At 46.3% G+C, this 19,074-nt stretch overlaps 1 protein-coding gene across 1 annotated transcript in view; it reads left to right on the top strand.

Annotated features, from left to right (window-relative positions):
• The window catches only part of ZFAT (zinc finger and AT-hook domain containing), a 110,704-nt gene that overhangs the window by 79,604 nt on the left and 12,026 nt on the right, over positions 1-19,074 (top strand). The window contains exons 14-16 of the mRNA XM_075270083.1: positions 242-360; positions 5,439-5,562; positions 7,912-8,036. Coding sequence (XP_075126184.1) covers positions 242-360; positions 5,439-5,562; positions 7,912-8,036 — 368 coding nt within the window. The remainder of the gene's footprint in view (positions 1-241; positions 361-5,438; positions 5,563-7,911; positions 8,037-19,074) is intronic.

Below are 19,074 nucleotides of genomic sequence, written 5' to 3' on the forward strand. Positions count from 1 at the left end.
CTAAATTCTATGCATCGTACAGATGTTAATAAGCTTGTTTATTTGCTTTGTTTCCCTCTGTCAGAGCTTACACGTGTAGAGCGGTGACATTGCGTAGGTGTGTAGATGAGTGCTTGATTTTCTTTCTTTTTTTTTTTTTTTTGCTTTGTTTTGCGTCTACTCGCAGTATTTGCTTCCGTTGCGAGGCGTCTTTCTGTTCTGTTCCTGACGTTTCATTATGTTCTGTGTTCTCTTGGTTTAGGTGGAATAAAGTGTCCCGTGTGCAGCTTTGTCTACGGCACCAAATGGGAATTCAACAGACATCTGAAGAACAAGCACGGCCTTAAACTGGTGGAGAACGACAAGGACGCAGGGTGGGAGGTAAGAGCTGAGCAGGGATGGCTTGTAATTGATACCAGTCATTGTTACTCGAGGACTTGTCTATTTTACCAGTGATATATAGATCCATACCTGTCATATAATAGCAATTTACGGTGAGCATTAAAGGGGTTATCCAGCTTCCAAAAATTATCTGCAGATACGTACACCACGGCTGTAAATATTCTCTTTTCCCTTTTGCACCATTTGCTTGGCTTTATTTTACTTGCTGCTCCTTGTATCACTGTTTTATTTACATGCAGTCAATCTATGGATATATTACATTTCCCATGATTCATCTGCCTGCTCTCATTGTCTGCGTTCCCTTCCCTTCTCCACTCTCCACTGCTGTCAAATCATAAATAATAAATCACTCTCCTATACTAGCTCACGTGCTGTGGTGATGTTTCATTTTCTGGCTGAACTGCTCACAGGGAGGGGCAGTGAGCTTGCAAATGAAACATCATAGCTGAGGTCAATGACCTTAAAATACAGTCAGAGAAACGGTGCCGAATTTTAACAGGATATATTAGGAAGTGTTTTGAATTTGTACATCTTATTTGGCCCATATTGTTTAAAAATTGGATACCCCACCCCCCAAGGGGTTTCAGAGATTCAGCCAATGATTCCAATATCTGTAACTGCAATGTAATTCTGCTAGTTGTTACTAGTAGAGACTGTCAGCAAGTATGTCAAAGGACACGTGCCTGGCAGTGTAGCCGAGCTCCTGTAATGTAGGGGGACGCTTCGTGTTTCCTTCTTCTTTGTAGAATAAGAGCAAGAGACTGAACAAGCAGCAGGTCTCCTGTTCTACAGAGGTAAGTCGGCTATGTTAGATCTTGTAAGGTTAATGATGAGAGAACCTTCGGAGATTCCTCTACCTTCCCACTCGCCCTGTGGTCTTCATCGTTCGGGTCAGGACTTTTTTCTCCACCAATTTTTTGCTGTTTCTGCTGCGGAGCCTCCAGCAGAGAAAGTGGCAGATGTGAACCCAACCGTAAGAGTCTTCTGTCCCACCAAATCACCGCTGACTCCTTTGTCTGAGCCTCCGCGATCGTGTGAGGGTATCAACATCATCGCACTTCTAAAGCAGGATCACCAGCACCCCCACCAATGTTTTGTTTTTGGTAATCTCCTTTCAAAGGGGTTTTATGGGACTATCATTTCGATGTGTTGTCCTTTAGGATACATCATCAGTATGTGATCGGTTTGGGTCTGAGACATGGTATCAAGCAACTGTTTGAGGAGGATGCGGCATTCAAGATTGCAATGGCCTCCTTCTTGTGCTTATGACCTCACATTCATCAGTCACTTAGTATTGGATCAGCTTAGTCCCATTCAAGTGAATAGGCGCTATACAACTCTGTGCTTGTTATTTAATCAAGAATAACCTTATTTGTAAGCCTGATATTGGACCGCAATAGAAAAAATTGGATAGACTACGCGCTGTACTATGGCTCGAAAGGAGCTGACGAAGTTCATGTACTTGATCACCAGGAGTTGTGACAATATGCTGGTTCTGGTGACTCTAACCTATCTATCTGCAGGGCTGGGGTGATATGCTGGGTCTGGTGACAGTAACCTATCTATCTGCAGGGCTGGGGTGATATGCTGGGTCTGGTGACAGTAACCTATCTATCTGCAGTACTGGGGTGATATGCTGGGTCTGGTGACAGTAACCTATCTATCTGTATATAGTTTTTGGTGACCCCCTCCCTTTGAGTACACACGAGTTACTATATAGTTGCCCTGTATATCCAGTCTTGTGTGTTATATGTACAAGGCCTGGTTTTCTCCCATCAGACGCTCTCTCTTCGCCGACTTCCTCCCCTCTCATTATATTTGCACCCATTTTTCTCGGAGCGCTACATCAGACACTTGAGCATTGATTTTTTTTTTTCTTCTTCTTCCCCTTCCATCTCGAATACAGATTCTGAAAATCATTATTATCCTGCAGCCGCTAGTTACATTGTAATTGTCACAGATGAAAAATGCAGATCAGATAAGGGGTATCTCCGATCCCGGGGAATGTGACATTTCAGGTTTGATGGCCCGGACTCGCTGATTTAACTGTCTCACTGATTTATTGAAGATGATTTTAATCCGCCGCTGGCCTTTGGGGATGGATTCCGTGTTTCCTATGTGATGAACATGCAATAGGTTTCCTCATTCTTAAATGTCTACAGGTTCTTCATTTATTTTTTGATCGGAGTAATGAGTAAACATCCGTGCGGCTTGTGGAACATGTAAGCGTGTCCCCGGTGTCGGCGCTGCTGTGGCCGATCGGAACAGGGCCGGTGATAAATGTAGGACTTGTCAGGGGTTTGTCAGATAATCTCTCGGCGATCGGTGGTATCTAGGAAGAGTGATTAATGCGCAGACGGTGCCAGAAGTAAATAGAGCATCAACAGCGTTCTGTGTCTTTCATCTGATGCGCCTCTCCTCCTCAGGAACGGGCGGATATTGGCGGAACATTTGGCGGTTCTCCCACGGCGTTCCCTGTATCAGTCAGGATTACATCGGCTAGATAGACAGACTCGGCTAGACCAAGAGGGAAGCCGAAAAATATCAGAACTATCAGTTTAATTTTATATATAGTTAGATAGATATAATTTTTTTTTTTTTTAAATTTTTTTTTTAAAAAAATGTTAAATATTTTATATTTTTTAAAATATTTTTTAAAATATTTTTAAATTATTTTTTTTATACATATATGATGGTCCGTTTAGTCCTCAATACAAATGTGAAAACCTTTTTTTAATACTTTATTCCCACCCCGAGATATGAGCCCCAGAACATTTTTCATTTTTGTTTTTTGCTCCTTTCATTCTAACTTTCTAATGTTTCCATTTACGTAATCATGTAAGGGCTTGGTTTTTGCAAGACAAGCTGTACTTCAAAATGGTGCCATGGTGCTGTGTCATTGGAAGCAAGGGGAAAAAAATCACAAGGTGACATTGAACAAAATGCAGCATGGCCATTTTTTATACTCTTTTTTTTTTTTTTTTTTTTATTATTTATTTATTTTTTATGTAGATTGGTAGCCCCACATAGAGCTCACTATGTTTATTTTTCCCTATCAGTACGTCTTTTTTGGAATATGGGATGGAAATCCACGCAAACACGGGGAGAACATACAAAGTCCTTGCAGATGGTTTTTTGCCCTTGGCAGGATTTGAACACCAGGACTCCATGTGGCCCCCCCGTTTTTTTACGGGTTTTGTTTTCACGGCTTCCACTTTGCGGTAAAAATCTGGTGTCCGCTTTAGTCTCTGGGTTGGTATGTTCATGGGGATACCAAATCTATATTGATTTTTGTCATGTTTTAATAACTTTACAAAAATTTCAAAATTTGGAAGAAAAAAAAAAATTCTTACAATCCCCATAGTCCTGTAACTTTTTTGGATTTCATTGTAGGGAGTTGTGTAAGGTGTCCTTTTTTTGCAGGACTATGGGGTGTCCTTTTTTTGCTCACTTTTTGTTCCATTTTTTTTTTTTAGGGAGACAAATCGGCCAAGAAACGGCAATTCAGCCATTTTTAGATTTTTTTTTTTTTTCCTGTTACTGTATGGTACAAATGTTTTTATATTTTAATCGTTTGGGGTGCCTTACTTGTTTGCTTACTTCTATTTGTTTACATTTCTATGTGATCTTTAGAAAAGGGGGATTTTAAACTTTTTTTTTTTTTTCTAACTTAAGCCCCCGTAGGGGGTTTGAACATGCGATCTTCAGATCACTTGCGCCATAGTCTGCAATACTACTGTATTATATTATTATAGGACACGTCTACTTGGTGAACCTTTCACCTAAAACGGTAGATCCTTCAATATGCACTCATCCTGACGCAGTTGGACTTCCTGAGCAATCAGAGCAATCTTTTCCATCCCAGGACCGCCCACCTGACAGTTGAGAGCCTAATTAGCATATTCAGTGATAAAACCAACAGCACTGATTGCTCCGGAATGGTGGGAGCTAGATAAAAAATTCTAATTGTGCCACAATCGGTGGAGTGGGGACTATTAAAGGATGCAAAGAGTTGGAGATGGTGGAGATGGAGAAAGGTGCTCTTTAAGGGGTTTTTCGCATTGGCAAGTTTGGCTCGATGGTCTATGCATGGCCCAGTTTTACCACCCCGAACACAGATCAGGATTGACACGATGAGTCCAATTCATCCGAGTCGAATTCAGTCCAGTTAATCCGGCCAATGTACAGACCTTTTCTTTCTGGCCTGACCTCAGCTATGTGAAGCGGCCCTTCGAGAGAAGAGGATCCGGAATGTAGAATCTCTCTTTATTAAAGGGTTAATCCAGGTTTTAGTGATTTCCTTGCCATAAGATAGGATATAAATTTTAGAATGGCAGGGTCCCCTGCAGATCAGCCGTCTTCCTGTGCTGACACGAGGTGCAATGCTCACTCGCCATAGTTTTCATAGTGAGTACTGAAGCCATTGACTTGAGTAGGATAACCACGGAGTACTCACTACTCATGTCGGCACTGAAAGCTACTGATCTGTGGCAGTCCCGGGCGGCCGATCTAAAAGTGATGTCCTATCCTGTATCCTGCTCTGTTTTATAAAGCTGTAGAACTCCTTTAACTCGGAATTCCCTTAGAGGATTTATGAGAAAGGGTTTTCTAAAGAAGTCAACCCCTTTAAGATTCCCTAAGACATACCACTTGGTTGGCAGAGGTGTGGTTGTACATATATGAAGCATTAAAGGAATAGTCCGGGTGGATCTGTGACATCACTAGTGCAGGACCTGAGAGGGAGGAGCATGACACATGGATTCCCAGGACACAAGTTAGAACCGCTGTCTATGCTCCGCCCCCTCAGGTCCTGCACTAGACAGAACACATTGTATCTATTTGGTTTGGAGCATTCTTCCAATTCCCTGTAATGTGTTTTCTCTCTAGCAGTGATTGTACTTGTGTCTCGCGTGTTGTGTACTTAATAATTGTCTATACTGTAAGAACAGTCGCCCTACAAACTACCAGACAAATGGCGGCCCCCCTACAGACTTTTCACATTGTCCTCTCAACAGCACATCTCAACTTCTCTCCTTTTCTTATGGTGCGGGGTTTAGCAGTCGGATGTGACCGAGGAGGTCTCTACCCAGTTCCTTCATATCACTGAAGCCGAAGCAGATGTTCAGGGAACGCAGACAGCTGTTGCCGCTCTCCAGGATCTCCGCTATACCTCGGAAACTAGTAAGTGGAGCGTGAAGTTCTGTCTTCCTGGGAAGACGAATGAATACTAAAGAGCCAGCGAGAAAATAATAATGTTGCTGGAATTTTATTATCAATCTGTTTATATTAAGCGGCATGTACTGTGTGTGGCGGGGTACAGAGGGTGGATTTATTGGTTTGTTCTAGCTTGGATGGGTTTATGTTTCTGCGGTGTCGTGAGAACTTAAAGGAGTTGTTCAGGGTGCGGGGGGCCGGAGGTGGGTTAAAATACATAAAGAAGCCTATCCCTGATCCTCCGCTCCAGCGTCAGGTGCTCCGTTCCATTTACACCTGCACAGTCTGTGCCCAAAGTGAAGAAGCTCAGTGGCCTGCTACAAGCTTCCTATAATCCAACACTGTTCTGTTTCGCAGTATGTAAGGCTACTTCAAGGTATTAAAGGGATCCTATCATTGGGTACCCTTTATTTTTGACTAACGCGTAGGAATAGCCTTAAGAAAGGCTATTCTTCTCCTATCTTTAGATGTCTTCTCTGCGACGCCGTTCGGTAGAAATCCCGGTACGCAAATGAGTTCTCTCGCAGCACTGAGGGCAAATCCTAGCGCTCAAACAGCACTGGGGGCGTCCCCAATGCTGCGAGAGAAATCTCCAGTGCCGCCTCTATCTTTGTCTGGAACGTCCTCTCCTTGCGTCTTCTTGCGTCCTGGGTTTCAATCTTCTAGGCCTCGGGCAGAGCCGACTGCGCATGCACACGGCCACAATAAAATGGCCGCTTACACCAGCTTACTGTGTAAGTGGCCACAAGAAAATGGCCACTTACACATTTCTTTGTGGCCGTGGGGGCATGCGCAGTCGGCTTTGTCCCAGGCCTAGAGGATTGAAATCCAGGACAGAAGAAGACACAAGGAGAGGACGTTCCTGAAGAAGATTGAGGCGGCGCTGGAGAGTTCTCTTGCAGCATTTGAGTGCTGGGATCCGCCCCTAGTGCTGCGAGAGAACTCATTTGCGTACCAAAGAAAACCAGAATTTCTACCAAACGGCGGCGCGGAGAAGATATCTAAAGGTAGGAGAAGAATAGCCTTTCTTAAGGCCATTCCTACGTTTTAGTCAGAAATAAAGGGTATCCAATGATAGGATCCCTTTAAGCAGAGCCAGCCGCAAGGCAGGATGGACTTGACTGCTTGGTATCCAGGATTGCAATTATGGAACAATGTGTCTGATAAATGGTGCACTTGCTGAATAAGGACGAAACCAGAAAATCTATGGCAAACAAAGAGAAAAACACACAAGCCAGGGTCAAAACCAGGAGAGTACGGGGGTAGCTAAAACAACAGCAAAGGAATACCAGAATGTAAAGCCAGGGTCGAGTACCAAAAGTCACGGATGGAGCTAGATCAGCAAGAGATAGAATAACCAGGAGATTAAACCAATATCCATAACCAAAGTCAAAAGAAAACGGGACATAGAGCCAGAAAACTAACGTAATTACAGGCGGAGGAGAAGTGGCAGAAATAGGTTTAGAATTGGGCCATGAAGCAGCCATGTTAGCTTTGCATTATCACTGACTGAGCAGACCCAGCCATAGTTTGACTGGAAAGCATAGCAACCTTGAAGCAACAACTACGAAGACTCTGAAGGGAACGATGGCTGCAAGAAAGAGAGGCAGGTGCACAGATATTGAGATTCCTAACACAGATCCAGTAAAACAGAAGCTTAATCTATTTATTGACTGATTTCTGAGATTATGCTGGGATTTACTGCTGTGAGAGGGGTAGGGAGAGCTGTACTAAAATATATTCTATTGCAAATGGAGGAAGGAGGAAGCCACTGCTTGCCGATCCCAGCTAGACAGATAGTGGTAACGCTGATTTGCGCTAATGCGGTAAGTTCACCTGGAAGCCCATGCTGCTTTATTACAAACTTAGCTCTGCTACATCTCCCTCTCATCCACTACAATACATACGGCGATGCCGCCTAATTTCTGAACATTATTTAGTTTCATCTCCGCAAATTACTCTGCAGAAGCTTTGCTTTGTTTATCAGGAGAGCTGCAGATGGTCACACAGATGGCGGCCTTAGAGGAAGCGTACACAACGTTAGCGAGAAAATGAAGAAAAAAAAACGAAAAGACAATATTCTGAAAGCTCCTCCGAACGCAATCCTTTCATGCAATAGAAAGTCAAGTTGACTTGTTTAATTTCCTGCTCATTAATTATGGATATCTAATATTTTCCGTACAGCCGCGCGGATTTACAGCTTCATCCACTTTGGCAATCATCTTTTCCGTGAAAGTTGTAAAAGGGCGCAGAGAACATTACTAAACCTTATTACTGCGTCTTCAGATAACTTGTACTTATTGATTTTCTCTTAAGGTGAGAAGCTCGACCCCACGGCTGTAAACATACTCCAGCAGATCATCGAGTTGGGGACGGAATCCCATGACGCCGTCGCTTCGGTGGTTGCAATGGCTCCTGGCACTGTAACGGTGGTGGAACAGGTGAGGACATTGTTTACACGTCAGGACAACACGGCAGCTCATGTGCGCCGCATTAAGTTTCTACATCTTCCCTCCTTTGTTGCATAGTAACTGTAGAGGGAAAAATCCAGATACCTGCTGGTTATACCGGAATATTTTATAGTTAGATTGTCTGGTTTTGAGTTCCAGAGTTGAGTTCTCATACTGATGACCTATTCATAGTATCTGACCTGTGAGGGGTCCCAGCCCAGACCCCGCACTCATATTATTTATAGAGCACCATTAATCCCATGGTGCTGGACATTATTATATTAATCCCATGGTGCTGTACATAATTATATTAATTCCATTGTGCTTTGTACTTTATTACATTAATCCCATGGTGCTCTGTACATTATTATATTAATCCCATGGTGCTCTGTACATTATTATATTAATCCCATGGTGCTCTGTACATTATTATATTAATCCCATGGTGCTCTGTACATTTATTATATTAATCCCATGGTGCTGTACATTATTATATTAATCCCATGGTGTGCTGTACATTATTATATTAATCCCATGGTGCTGTACATTATTATATTAATCCCATGGTGCTGTACATTATTATATTAATCCCATGGTGCTGTACATTATTACTAGAGATGAGCGAACACTAAAATGTTCGAGGTTCGAAATTCGATTCGAACAGCCGCTCAATGTTTGTGTGTTCGAATGGGTTTCGAACCCCATTATAGTCTATGGGGAACAGATACTCGTTAAGGGGGAAACCCAAATCCGTGTCTGGAGGGTCACCAAGTCCACTATGACACCCCAGGAAATGATGCCAACACCTCTGGAATGACACTGGGACAGCAGAGGAAGCATGTCTGGGGGCATCTAACACACCAAAGACCCTCTATTACCCCAACATCACAGCCTAACAACTACACACTTTACACACTCAATACCACCTCTCTGACAGTAGGAAAACACCTTGAAACATGTGTATTTGGCACTTGCAGTGAGGAGAGCTTGTCACCAGCAGTGAATTTGGCCCTTGTAGTAAGTTGAGGTTGGCACCAACATTTGTTTTGAAAATCTGGGTGGATTGAGCCTCTAACCAGCAGAGTTTGGGCAAATTCATGGTGGAGGGAGCCTCTAAAAACCCCAGTTTGGGCAAATTCATGGTGGAGGGAGACTCTAAAAACCCCAGTTTGGACCAATTCATGGTGGAGGGAGCCTCTAACCAGCCCAGTTTGGGCAAATTCATGGTGGAGGGAGCCTCTAAAAAACCCAGTTTGGACCAATTCATGGTGGAGGGAGCCTCTAACCAGCCCAGTTTGGGCAAATTCATGGTGGAGGGAGCCTCTAAAAAACCCAGTTTGGACCAATTCATGGTGGAGGGAGCCTCTAACCTGCCCAGTTTGGGCAAATTCATGGTGGAGGGAGCCTCTAAACAGCCCAGTTTGGGCAAATTCATGGTGGAGGGAGCCTCTAAACAGCCCAGTTTGGGCAAATTCATGGTGGAGGGAGCCTCTAAAAAACCCAGTTTGGACCAATTCATGGTGGAGGGAGCCTCTAAACAGCCCAGTTTGGGCAAATTCATGGTGGAGGGAGCCTCTAACCAGCCCAGTTTGGACCAATTCATGGTGGAGGGAGCCTCTAACCAGCCCAGTTTGGGCAAATTCATGGTGGAGGGAGCCTCTAAACAGCCCAGTTTGGACCAATTCATGGTGGAGGGAGCCTCTAAACAGCCCAGTTTGGGCAAATTCATGGTGGAGGGAGCCTCTAACCAGCCCAGTTTGGACCAATTCATGGTGGAGGGAGCCTCTAAAAAACCCAGTTTGGACCAATTCATGGTGGAGGGAGCCTCTAACCAGCCCAGTTTGGACCAATTAATGGTGGAGGGAGCCTCTAAACAGCCAAGTTTGGACCAATTCATGGTGGAGGGAGCCTCTAAAAACCCCAGTTTGGACCAATTCATGGTGGAGGGAGCCTCTAACCAGCCCAGTTTGGGCAAATTCATGGTGGAGGGAGCCTCTAAACAGCCCAGTTTGGGCAAATTCATGGTGGAGGGAGCCTCTAAAAAACCCAGTTTGGACCAATTCATGGTGGAGGGAGCCTCTAACCAGCCCAGTTTGGACCAATTCATGGTGGAGGGAGCCTCTAAACAGCCCAGTTTGGGCAAATTCATGGTGGAGGGAGCCTCTAAACAGCCCAGTTTGGGCAAATTCATGGTGGAGGGAGCCTCTAAAAAACCCAGTTTGGACCAATTCATGGTGGAGGGAGCCTCTAACCAGCCCAGTTTGGACCAATTAATGGTGGAGGGAGCCTCTAAACAGCCAAGTTTGGACTAATTCATGGTGGAGGGAGCCTCTAAAAACCCCAGTTTGGACCAATTCATAGTGGAGGGAGCCTCTAAAAAACCCAGTTTGGACCAATTCATGGTGGAGGGAGCCTCTAACCAGCCCAGTTTGGACCAATTAATGGTGGAGGGAGCCTCTAAACAGCCAAGTTTGGACCAATTCATGGTGGAGGGAGCCTCTTAAAACCCCAGTTTGGACCAATTCATGGTGGAGGGAGCCTCTAAAAAACCCAGTTTGGACCAATTCATGGTGGAGGAAGCCTCTAACCAGCCCAGTTTGGACCAATTAATGGTGGAGGGAGCCTCTAAAAACCCCAGTTTAGACCAATTCATGGTGGAGGGAGCCTCTAACCAGCCCAGTTTGGGCAAATTCATGGTGGAGGGAGCCTCTAAACAGCCCAGTTTGGGCAAATTCATGGTGGAGGGAGCCTCTAACCAGCCCAGTTTGGACCAATTAATGGTGGAGGGAGCCGCTAAACAGCCCAGTTTGGACCAATTCATGGTGGAGGGAGCCTCTAAAAACCCCAGTTTGGACCAATTCATGGTGGAGGGAGCCTCTAAAAAACCCAGTTTGGACCAATTCATGGTGGAGGGAGCCTCTAACCAGCCCAGTTTGGACCAATTAATGGTGGAGGGAGCCTCTAAACAGCCAAGTTTGGACCAATTCATGGTGGAGGGAGCCTCTAAAAACCCCAGTTTGGACCAATTCATGGTGGAGGGAGCCTCTAAAAACCCCAGTTTGGACCAATTCATGGTGGAGGGAGCCTCTAACCAGCCCAGTTTGGACCAATTCATGGTGGAGGGAGCCTCTAAACAGCCCAGTTTGGGCAAATTCATGGTGGAGGGAGCCTCTAACCAGCAGAGTTGGTGGAAATCAGGGTGGAGGGAGCCTCTAACCAGCAGAGTTGGGGGAAATCAGGGTGGAGGGAGCCTAGTATTAGCAGAATTGTGCAACGCTTATGGTGGATGAGTATGAGGATGCGGAGGAATTGGAGAGGTTGAGTACAGACATGGAGTTTCATGTTGGGGTGCTTTACACAGGTGGGCACAAAAATGACGGCTCTACCCAGTGGTGGTTCATTTTTATCAAAGTGAGCCGGTCGGCACTCTCAGCTGACAGACGGGTGCGCTTGTCAGTGATGATGCCACCGGCTGCACTGAACACCCTCTCAGATAGGACGCTGGCGGCAGGACAGGACAGCACCTCCAAGGCATATAGGGCAAGTTCAAGCCACAGGTCCAACTTCGACACCCAATACGTGTAGGGCGCAGAGGGGTCGGAGAGGACAGGGCTGTGGTCGGAAAGGTATTCCTGCAACATGCGCCTATACTTCTCACGCCTGGTGACACTAGGACCCTCCGTGGCGGCACTTTGGCGAGGGGGTGCCATCAAGGTGTCCCAGACCTTAGACAGTGTGCCCCTCGTTTGTGTGGACCGGTGAGAACTTGGTTGCCTACTGGAGGAACTGCCCTCCCTGCCGCCAACGTCACATGCTGGAAACATCTCCATCATATTCTGCACCAATTGCCTGTGGCAAGCATTGATGCGATTGGCCCTCCCCTCTACCGGAATAAAAGACGAGATGTTGTTTTTATACCGGGGGTCAAGGATAGCAAAGATCCAGTACTGGTTGTCCTCCATGATTTTGACAATACGCTTGTCGGTTGTAAAGCACCCCAACATGAACTCAGCCATGTCTGCCACAGTGTTAGTTGGCATGACTCCTCTGGCCCCACCGGAAAGTTCAATCTCCATTTCCTCCTCATCCTCCATGTCTACCCATCCGCGCTGCAACAATGGGACGATTCGAAGTTGCCCGGAAGCCTCCTGTATCACCATCACATCATCGGACAACTCTTCTTCCTCCTCCTCCTCCTCCTCCTCCTCCTCCTCCTCCTCCTCCATTAAACGCAGTGAAGCGGACAGATGTGTGGACCTACTCTCCAGCTGTGACGGATCGGATGCTATCCCTAACTCCTCTGTGTGATCTGAGTTATCCCTGATGTCAATCAGGGATTCTCTCAGAACACACAAGAGCGGGATTGTAAGGCTCACCATCGCATCCTCAGAGCTCACCCTCCTTGTGGACTCCTCAAAGACCCGTAGGATGTCACAAAGGTCTCTCATCCATGGCCACTCATGGATGTGAAACTGAGGCAGCTGACTTTGTGGCACCCTAGGGTTTTGTAGCTGGTATTCCATCAAAGGTCTCTGCTGCTCAACCACTCTATTCAACATCTGAAACGTTGAGTTCCAGCGTGTGGGGACGTCGCACAAAAGCCGGTGTTGTGGCACATGCAGGCGTTGCTGGAGAGATTTTAAGCTAGCAGCGGCTACTGTCGACTTGCGAAAGTGGGCGCACATGCGCCGCACTTTCACCAGTAGCTCTGGAACATTGGGGTAGCTCTTTAGGAAACGTTGCACCACTAGGTTGAAGACGTGGGCCAGGCATGGAACATGTTGGAGTCCGGCAAGCTCCAGAGCTGCTACCAGGTTCCGGCCGTTATCACAAACGACCATGCCTGGGCCCAGGTGCAGCGGCTCAAACCATATTGCCGTCTCATCGAGGAGGGCATCCCTCACCTCGGAGGCAGTGTGCTGTCTGTCCCCCAAGCTGATCAGCTTCAGCACAGCCTGCTGACGTCTACCAACGCCAGTGCTGCAACGTTTCCAACTAGTAGCTGGGGTCAATCTAACAGCGGAGGAGGAGGCGGTGGCGGAGGAGGAGGCGGTAGAGGAGGAGGAGGAGGGGGGTGTTCTTCTCGTGTCCCTGCCAGGAATGTTAGGCGGGGAGACGAGGTACACCGGGCCAGTTTGGGAAGCAGTCCCAGCCTCAACTACATTCACCCAGTGCGCCGTCAGTGAAATGTAGCGTCCCTGTCCGCATGCACTTGTCCACGCGTCGGTGGTCAAGTGGACCTTTGTGCAAAGCGCGGAACTAAGGGCCCGCCTAATGTTGAGTGACACGTGCTGGTGCAAGGCGGGGACGGCACACCGGGAGAAGTAGTGACGGCTAGGGACGGCATAGCGAGGTGCCGCAGTTGCCATCAGGTCCAGGAAGGCGGGAGTTTCAACAAGCCGGAACGCCAACATCTCCTGGGCCAGCAGTTTAGCGATGTTGGCGTTCAAGGCTTGCGCGTGTGGGTGGTTAGCAGTGTATTTCTGCCGACGCTCCAATGTCTGAGAGATGGTGGGTTGTTGTAAAGAAACGCCTGATGGTGCCTTTGATGGTGCAGGAGAAGGAGATAAGACAGGACCAGGGGAGGATGAGGTAGAAGTCAACAAAGTGGCGGAGGCAGATGAAGTGGTGTCCTGGCTCGTCCTCTGGAGTGCATCGCCAGCATAGTCAGCAGTGGCAGTGGCAGAGGCAGTGGCAGAGGCAGTGGCGTGAACGGCAGGCGGCCTTTGTCCTGCCGTTGCTGCCTGCCACTGATTCCAGTGCTTGGATTCCAAATGACGGCGCATTGAAGTGGTGGACAGGTTGCTCTTCTCAGAGCCCCTAATCAATTTCGAGAGGCAAATTGTGCAGACAACACTATATCTGTCCTCGGCGCATTCCTTGAAAAAACTCCACACCTTCGAGAAACGTGCCCTCGAGGTGGGAGTTTTTCGGGGCTGGGTACGAACTGGAACATCTTGGGAGATTCCGGGTGTGGCCTGGCTTCGCCTAAGCTGCTGACCTCTGCCTCTGCCTCTAGCTACCCTTTTTGGTGCTGCACCTGCCTCAACATCCACACTACTTTCCCCGCTTGACATCCCCCCTGTCCAGGTCGGGTCAGTGTCCTCATCATCCACCACTTCCTCTTCCAACTCCTGTCTCATCTCCTCCTCCCGCACAATGCGCCAGTCAACTGGATGCCCTGACGGCAACTGCGTCACATCATCGTCGATGAGGGTGGGTTGCTGGTCATCCACCACCAAATCGAACGGAGATGGAGGAGACTCTAGTGTTTGAGCATCTGGACACAGATGCTCCTCTGTTAGGTTCGTGAAATCGTGACGTGGAGAGGCAGGTTGAGGGACAATGAAAGGAGCGGAGAACAGCTCTGGGGAGCAGGGACAGTTTGGGTTATTGTTCTGTAAAGCTTCGGAATTTTGGGAGGAAGGAAGACAAGACTGTTGGGTAATAGGAGGAGAGGAGGCAGAGTCTGACTGGCTGCTGGACAATGTGCTGTAAGCGTTCTCTGACAGCCATTGCAAGACCTGTTCCTGGTTCTCGGGCCTACTAAGGTTTGTACCCTGCAGTTTAGTTAATGTGGCAAGCAACCCTGGCACTGTGGAGTGGCGCAATGCTTGCTGCCCCACAGGAGTAGGCACGGGACGCCCTGTGGCTTCATTGCTACCTTGCTCCCCAGAACCATTCCCCCGACCTCGCCCACGGCCTCGTCCACGTCACTTTCCGGGAGCTTTGCGCATTTTGAATTCCTAGTTAGAAATTGGCACTGTATACCAGTAGTAAAAATTGTGGGTGCACGTAACCCCAATATATTCTTTGAATTCCCAGTCAGAAACTGACACTATATGGCAGTAGCAAGAAATGAGGGTATTTGTATTCCCAATATATTCTTTGAATTCCCAGTCAGACAATGGCACTGTATACCAGTAGTAAAAATTGTGGGTGCACGTAACCACAATATATTCTTTGAATTACCAGTCAGAAACTGGCACTATATGGCAGTAGCAAGAAATGAGGGTATTTATAACCCCAATATATTCTTTGAATTCCCAGTCAGACAATGGCACTGTATACCAGTAGTAAAAATAGTGGGTGTATATAGCCCCAATTCTATTGCTAGGGGACTTGCAGGGTATTTCTGGGGTGAAGGTGGGGGGGCACACCGTTGGAACGGGTATCGGGGTATATATCGGGTATACGGGAATACACTGACAGTGTATTCCATTCAGGATCCTGGGAAAGCTGGGTTGCGGCGATTGAGCCCGTCAGTGCCACGTTACACTGACAAGCTTCTCCCTGGAATTTAGCTCTTATAAGAGCTGTTGGTTGTCTTCTCCTTCCTATCCTAGCCTGTCCCTGCCTACCCAGAATCTAAGCCCTAGCTAGCTGGACGGAAACCTCCGTCCTCGGTGAATTGCAAGCTCAGAATGACGCGAAGCTGGGCGTCGCTGTTCTTTTAAATTAGAGGTCACATGTTTTCGGCAGCCAATGGGTTTTGCCTACTTTTCTCAACGTCACCGGTGTCGTAGTTCCTGTCCCACCTACCCTGCGCTGTTATTGGAGCAAAAAAGGCGCCAGGGAAGGTGGGAGGGGAATCGAGTAATGGCGCACTTTACCACGCGGTGTTCGATTCGATTCGAACATGCCGAACAGCCTAATATCCGATCGAACATGAGTTCGATAGAACACTGTTCGCTCATCTCTAATTATTATATTAATCCCATGGTGCTGTACATTATTATATTAATCCCATGGTGCTGTATATTATTAGATTACTTCCATGGTGCTGTACATTATTATATTAATCCCATGGTGTTGTACATTATTATATTTATTTCATGTTGCTGTACATTATTATATTAATTCCATTGTGCTGTACATTATTATATTAATTCCATGGTGCTGTACATTATTATATTACTCCCATGGTGCTGTACATTATTATATTAATTCTATGGTGCTGTACATTATTATATTAATCCCATGGTGTTGTACATTATTATATTAATTCCATGGTGCTGTACATTATTATATTAGTTCCATGGTGCTGTACATTATTATATTAATTCCATGGTGCTGTACATTATTATATTTATTTCATGTTGCTGTACATTATTATATTAATTCCATGGTGCTGTACATTATATTAATTCCATGGTGCTGTACATTATTATATTAATCTCATGGTGCTTTACGTTATTAGATTAATTCCATGGTGCTGTACATTATTAGATTAATTCCATGGTGCTGTACATTATTATATTAATTCCATGGTGCTGTACATTATTAGATTAATTCCATGGTGCTCTGTACATTATTATATTAATTCCATGGTGCTGTACATTATTATATTAATTCCATGGTGCTGTACATTATATTAATCTCATGGTGCTGTACATTATTATATTTCATGCTGCTGTACACAAAGTATGCAACACAAGTACGGTACTAACTGTGACCAACTGGCACGGACTTACAATCCTATCAGAAGTTGCTAGTGTATGGGCAGTACATGTAGCACTGATCCTATACAAGTAATAGGAGCAGCACTGCAGTTCCCTGGATGCACCACTCTACAGTGGGCGGGGCTGCTGAGCTGCTCCTATTCCTTTAATGGAAGCCATGCTGCAAACTCTGTCCATCCATTATAAAAGCTCTATGAAGACTCACCCTGACCATAAATTATATCAACACCTTCAACGTGAAAAAAAAAAAAGTTGGTTATATATACAGCTAAAAAAGTTGCCCTACACTATAGACTTAGTTCTCCACTTTTTTTTTATTCATTTCCAACCGCCAGTTTGTGTCTTGCTCCTAGTTTCAGACCTTTCTCATGCGGGCAGGTCTCTCCTAATAACACATATTGGGCACGAAGTCTGTGTGCCCAGGATGATACTGCCATCACTAGTCCTCATGCACCAACATATCCTCATTTTTTAAATTATTTCTCTCTCTCCAATCCTGAAACTACTCTCTGTTGTCCTAACCGACACTGATGCAGAGGAGCTTGTGTTTGCCCCTCCCTCCTCCTGCAGAGTCTGCTTAGGGTTCTCTCCTGTGGATTCACCACCTCCTCCTCCTGCAGAGTCTGCTTAGGGTACTCTCTTGTGGATTCACCACCTCCTTCTGCAGAGTCTGCTTAGGGTACTCTCTTGTGGATTCACCACCTCCTCCTCCTGCAGAGTCTGCTTAGGGTGCTCTCCTGTGGATTCAACTCTTCCTCCTGCAGAGTCTGCGTAGGGTTCTCTCCTGTGGATTCACCTCCTCCTCCTGCAGAGTCTGCATAGGGTTCTCTCCTGTGGATTCACCTCCTCCTCCTGCAGAGTCTGCTTAGGGTTCTCTCCTGTGGATTCACCTCCTCCTCCTCCTGCAGAGTCTGCTTAGGGTTCTCTCCTGTGGATTCACCTCCTCCTCCTCCTGCAGAGTCTGCTTAGGGTTCTCTCCTGTGGATTCACCACCACCTCCTCCTGCAGAGTCTGCTTAGGGTTCTCTCCTGTGGATTCACCACCTCCTCCTCCTGCAGAGTCTGTTTAGGGTTCTCTCCTGTGGATTCACCACCTCCTCCTCCTGCAGAGTCTGCTTAGGGTACTCTCTTGTGGATTCACCACCTCCTCCTCCTGCAGAGTCTGCTTAGGGTTCTCTCCTGTGGATTCAACTCTTCCTCCTGCAGAGTCTGCGTAGGGTTCTCTGTTGTGGATTCACCACCTCCTCCTGCAGTCTGCATAGGGTTCTCTCCTGTGGATTCACCACCTCCTCCTGCAGAGTCTGCGTAGGGTTCTCTGTTGTGGATTCACCACCTCCTCCTCCTGCAGTCTGCATAGGGTTCTCTCCTGTGGATTCACCACCTCCTCCTCCTGCAGAGTCTGCTTAGGGTGCTCTCCTGTGGATTCAACTCTTCCTCCTGCAGAGTCTGCGTAGGGTTCTCTGTTGTGGATTCACCACCTCCTCCTCCTGCAGAGGCTGCTTAGGGTTCTCTCTTGTGGATTCACCTCCTCCTCCTGCAGAGTCTGCGTAGGGTTCTTTCCTGTGGATTCAAACCTAAAAATCACTTGTATTGCCTACTTGCTGACACTTTCCACGTAGTAGGATATTTTCTTAGCATGCTGGTAACAATAATTGTGGAAGTGACCAGAAAAACTACAAACCATAATAATTATGTTTTTTATGTGGCCCCATAATATAGACTGTATTGTCCATACACTTGCACTTCGCTGTTACTATTCTCGTTACATAGGCCGTATATCCTTAAAAGTTCCATCTGCACATCCTTGGAGTCTCCTTGAGGCATTTGTCTTCCTTCCTCTATAAACTCTGCTGTTCTGATCAGTATGGTGGGAGTGCCTGAGGGGAGCGACACGCGCTGACATCCTTCACCTTTATTCACATTTCCATCAGTTCCAAGGAAGCGGCTTCCATATTGAAGGGACGTTCTCCGTCTCATCAGGATCAATATTCATTCTAGGGGTGGCTCTGGATCTCATCTCTGCTGCTGTCTAATACTCAGATATGTTATGGCTCTAGATAGCAGCTTTCTATTTATAACAAGAAGCCGCAATGTGAGATGTAGCAGAGCTGATCAGTAATGTAATGTATGTAAACAGTGACCAGCAGAATAGTGAGCGCAGCTCTGGAGTATAATACAGGATAAGTAATGTAATGTATGTACACAGTGACTGTACCAGCAGAATAGTGAGCGCAGCTCTGGAGTATAATACAGGATAAGTAATGTAATGTATGTACACAGTGACTGTACCAGCAGAATAGTGAGCGCAGCTCTGGAGTATAATACAGGATAAGTAATGTAATGTATGTACACAGTGACTGTACCAGCAGAATAGTGAGTGCAGCTCTGGAGTATAATACAGGATAAGTAATGTAATGTATGTACACAGTGACTGTACCAGCAGAATAGTGAGCGCAGCTCTGGAGTATAATACAGGATAAGTAATGTAATGTATGTACACAGTGACTGTACCAGCAGAATAGTGAGTGTAGCTCTGGATTATAATACAGGATAAGTAATGTAATGTAT

The sequence above is a fragment of the Leptodactylus fuscus genome, chromosome 4, assembly GCF_031893055.1.
Source record: "Leptodactylus fuscus isolate aLepFus1 chromosome 4, aLepFus1.hap2, whole genome shotgun sequence".
Lineage (NCBI taxonomy): Eukaryota > Metazoa > Chordata > Amphibia > Anura > Leptodactylidae > Leptodactylus > Leptodactylus fuscus.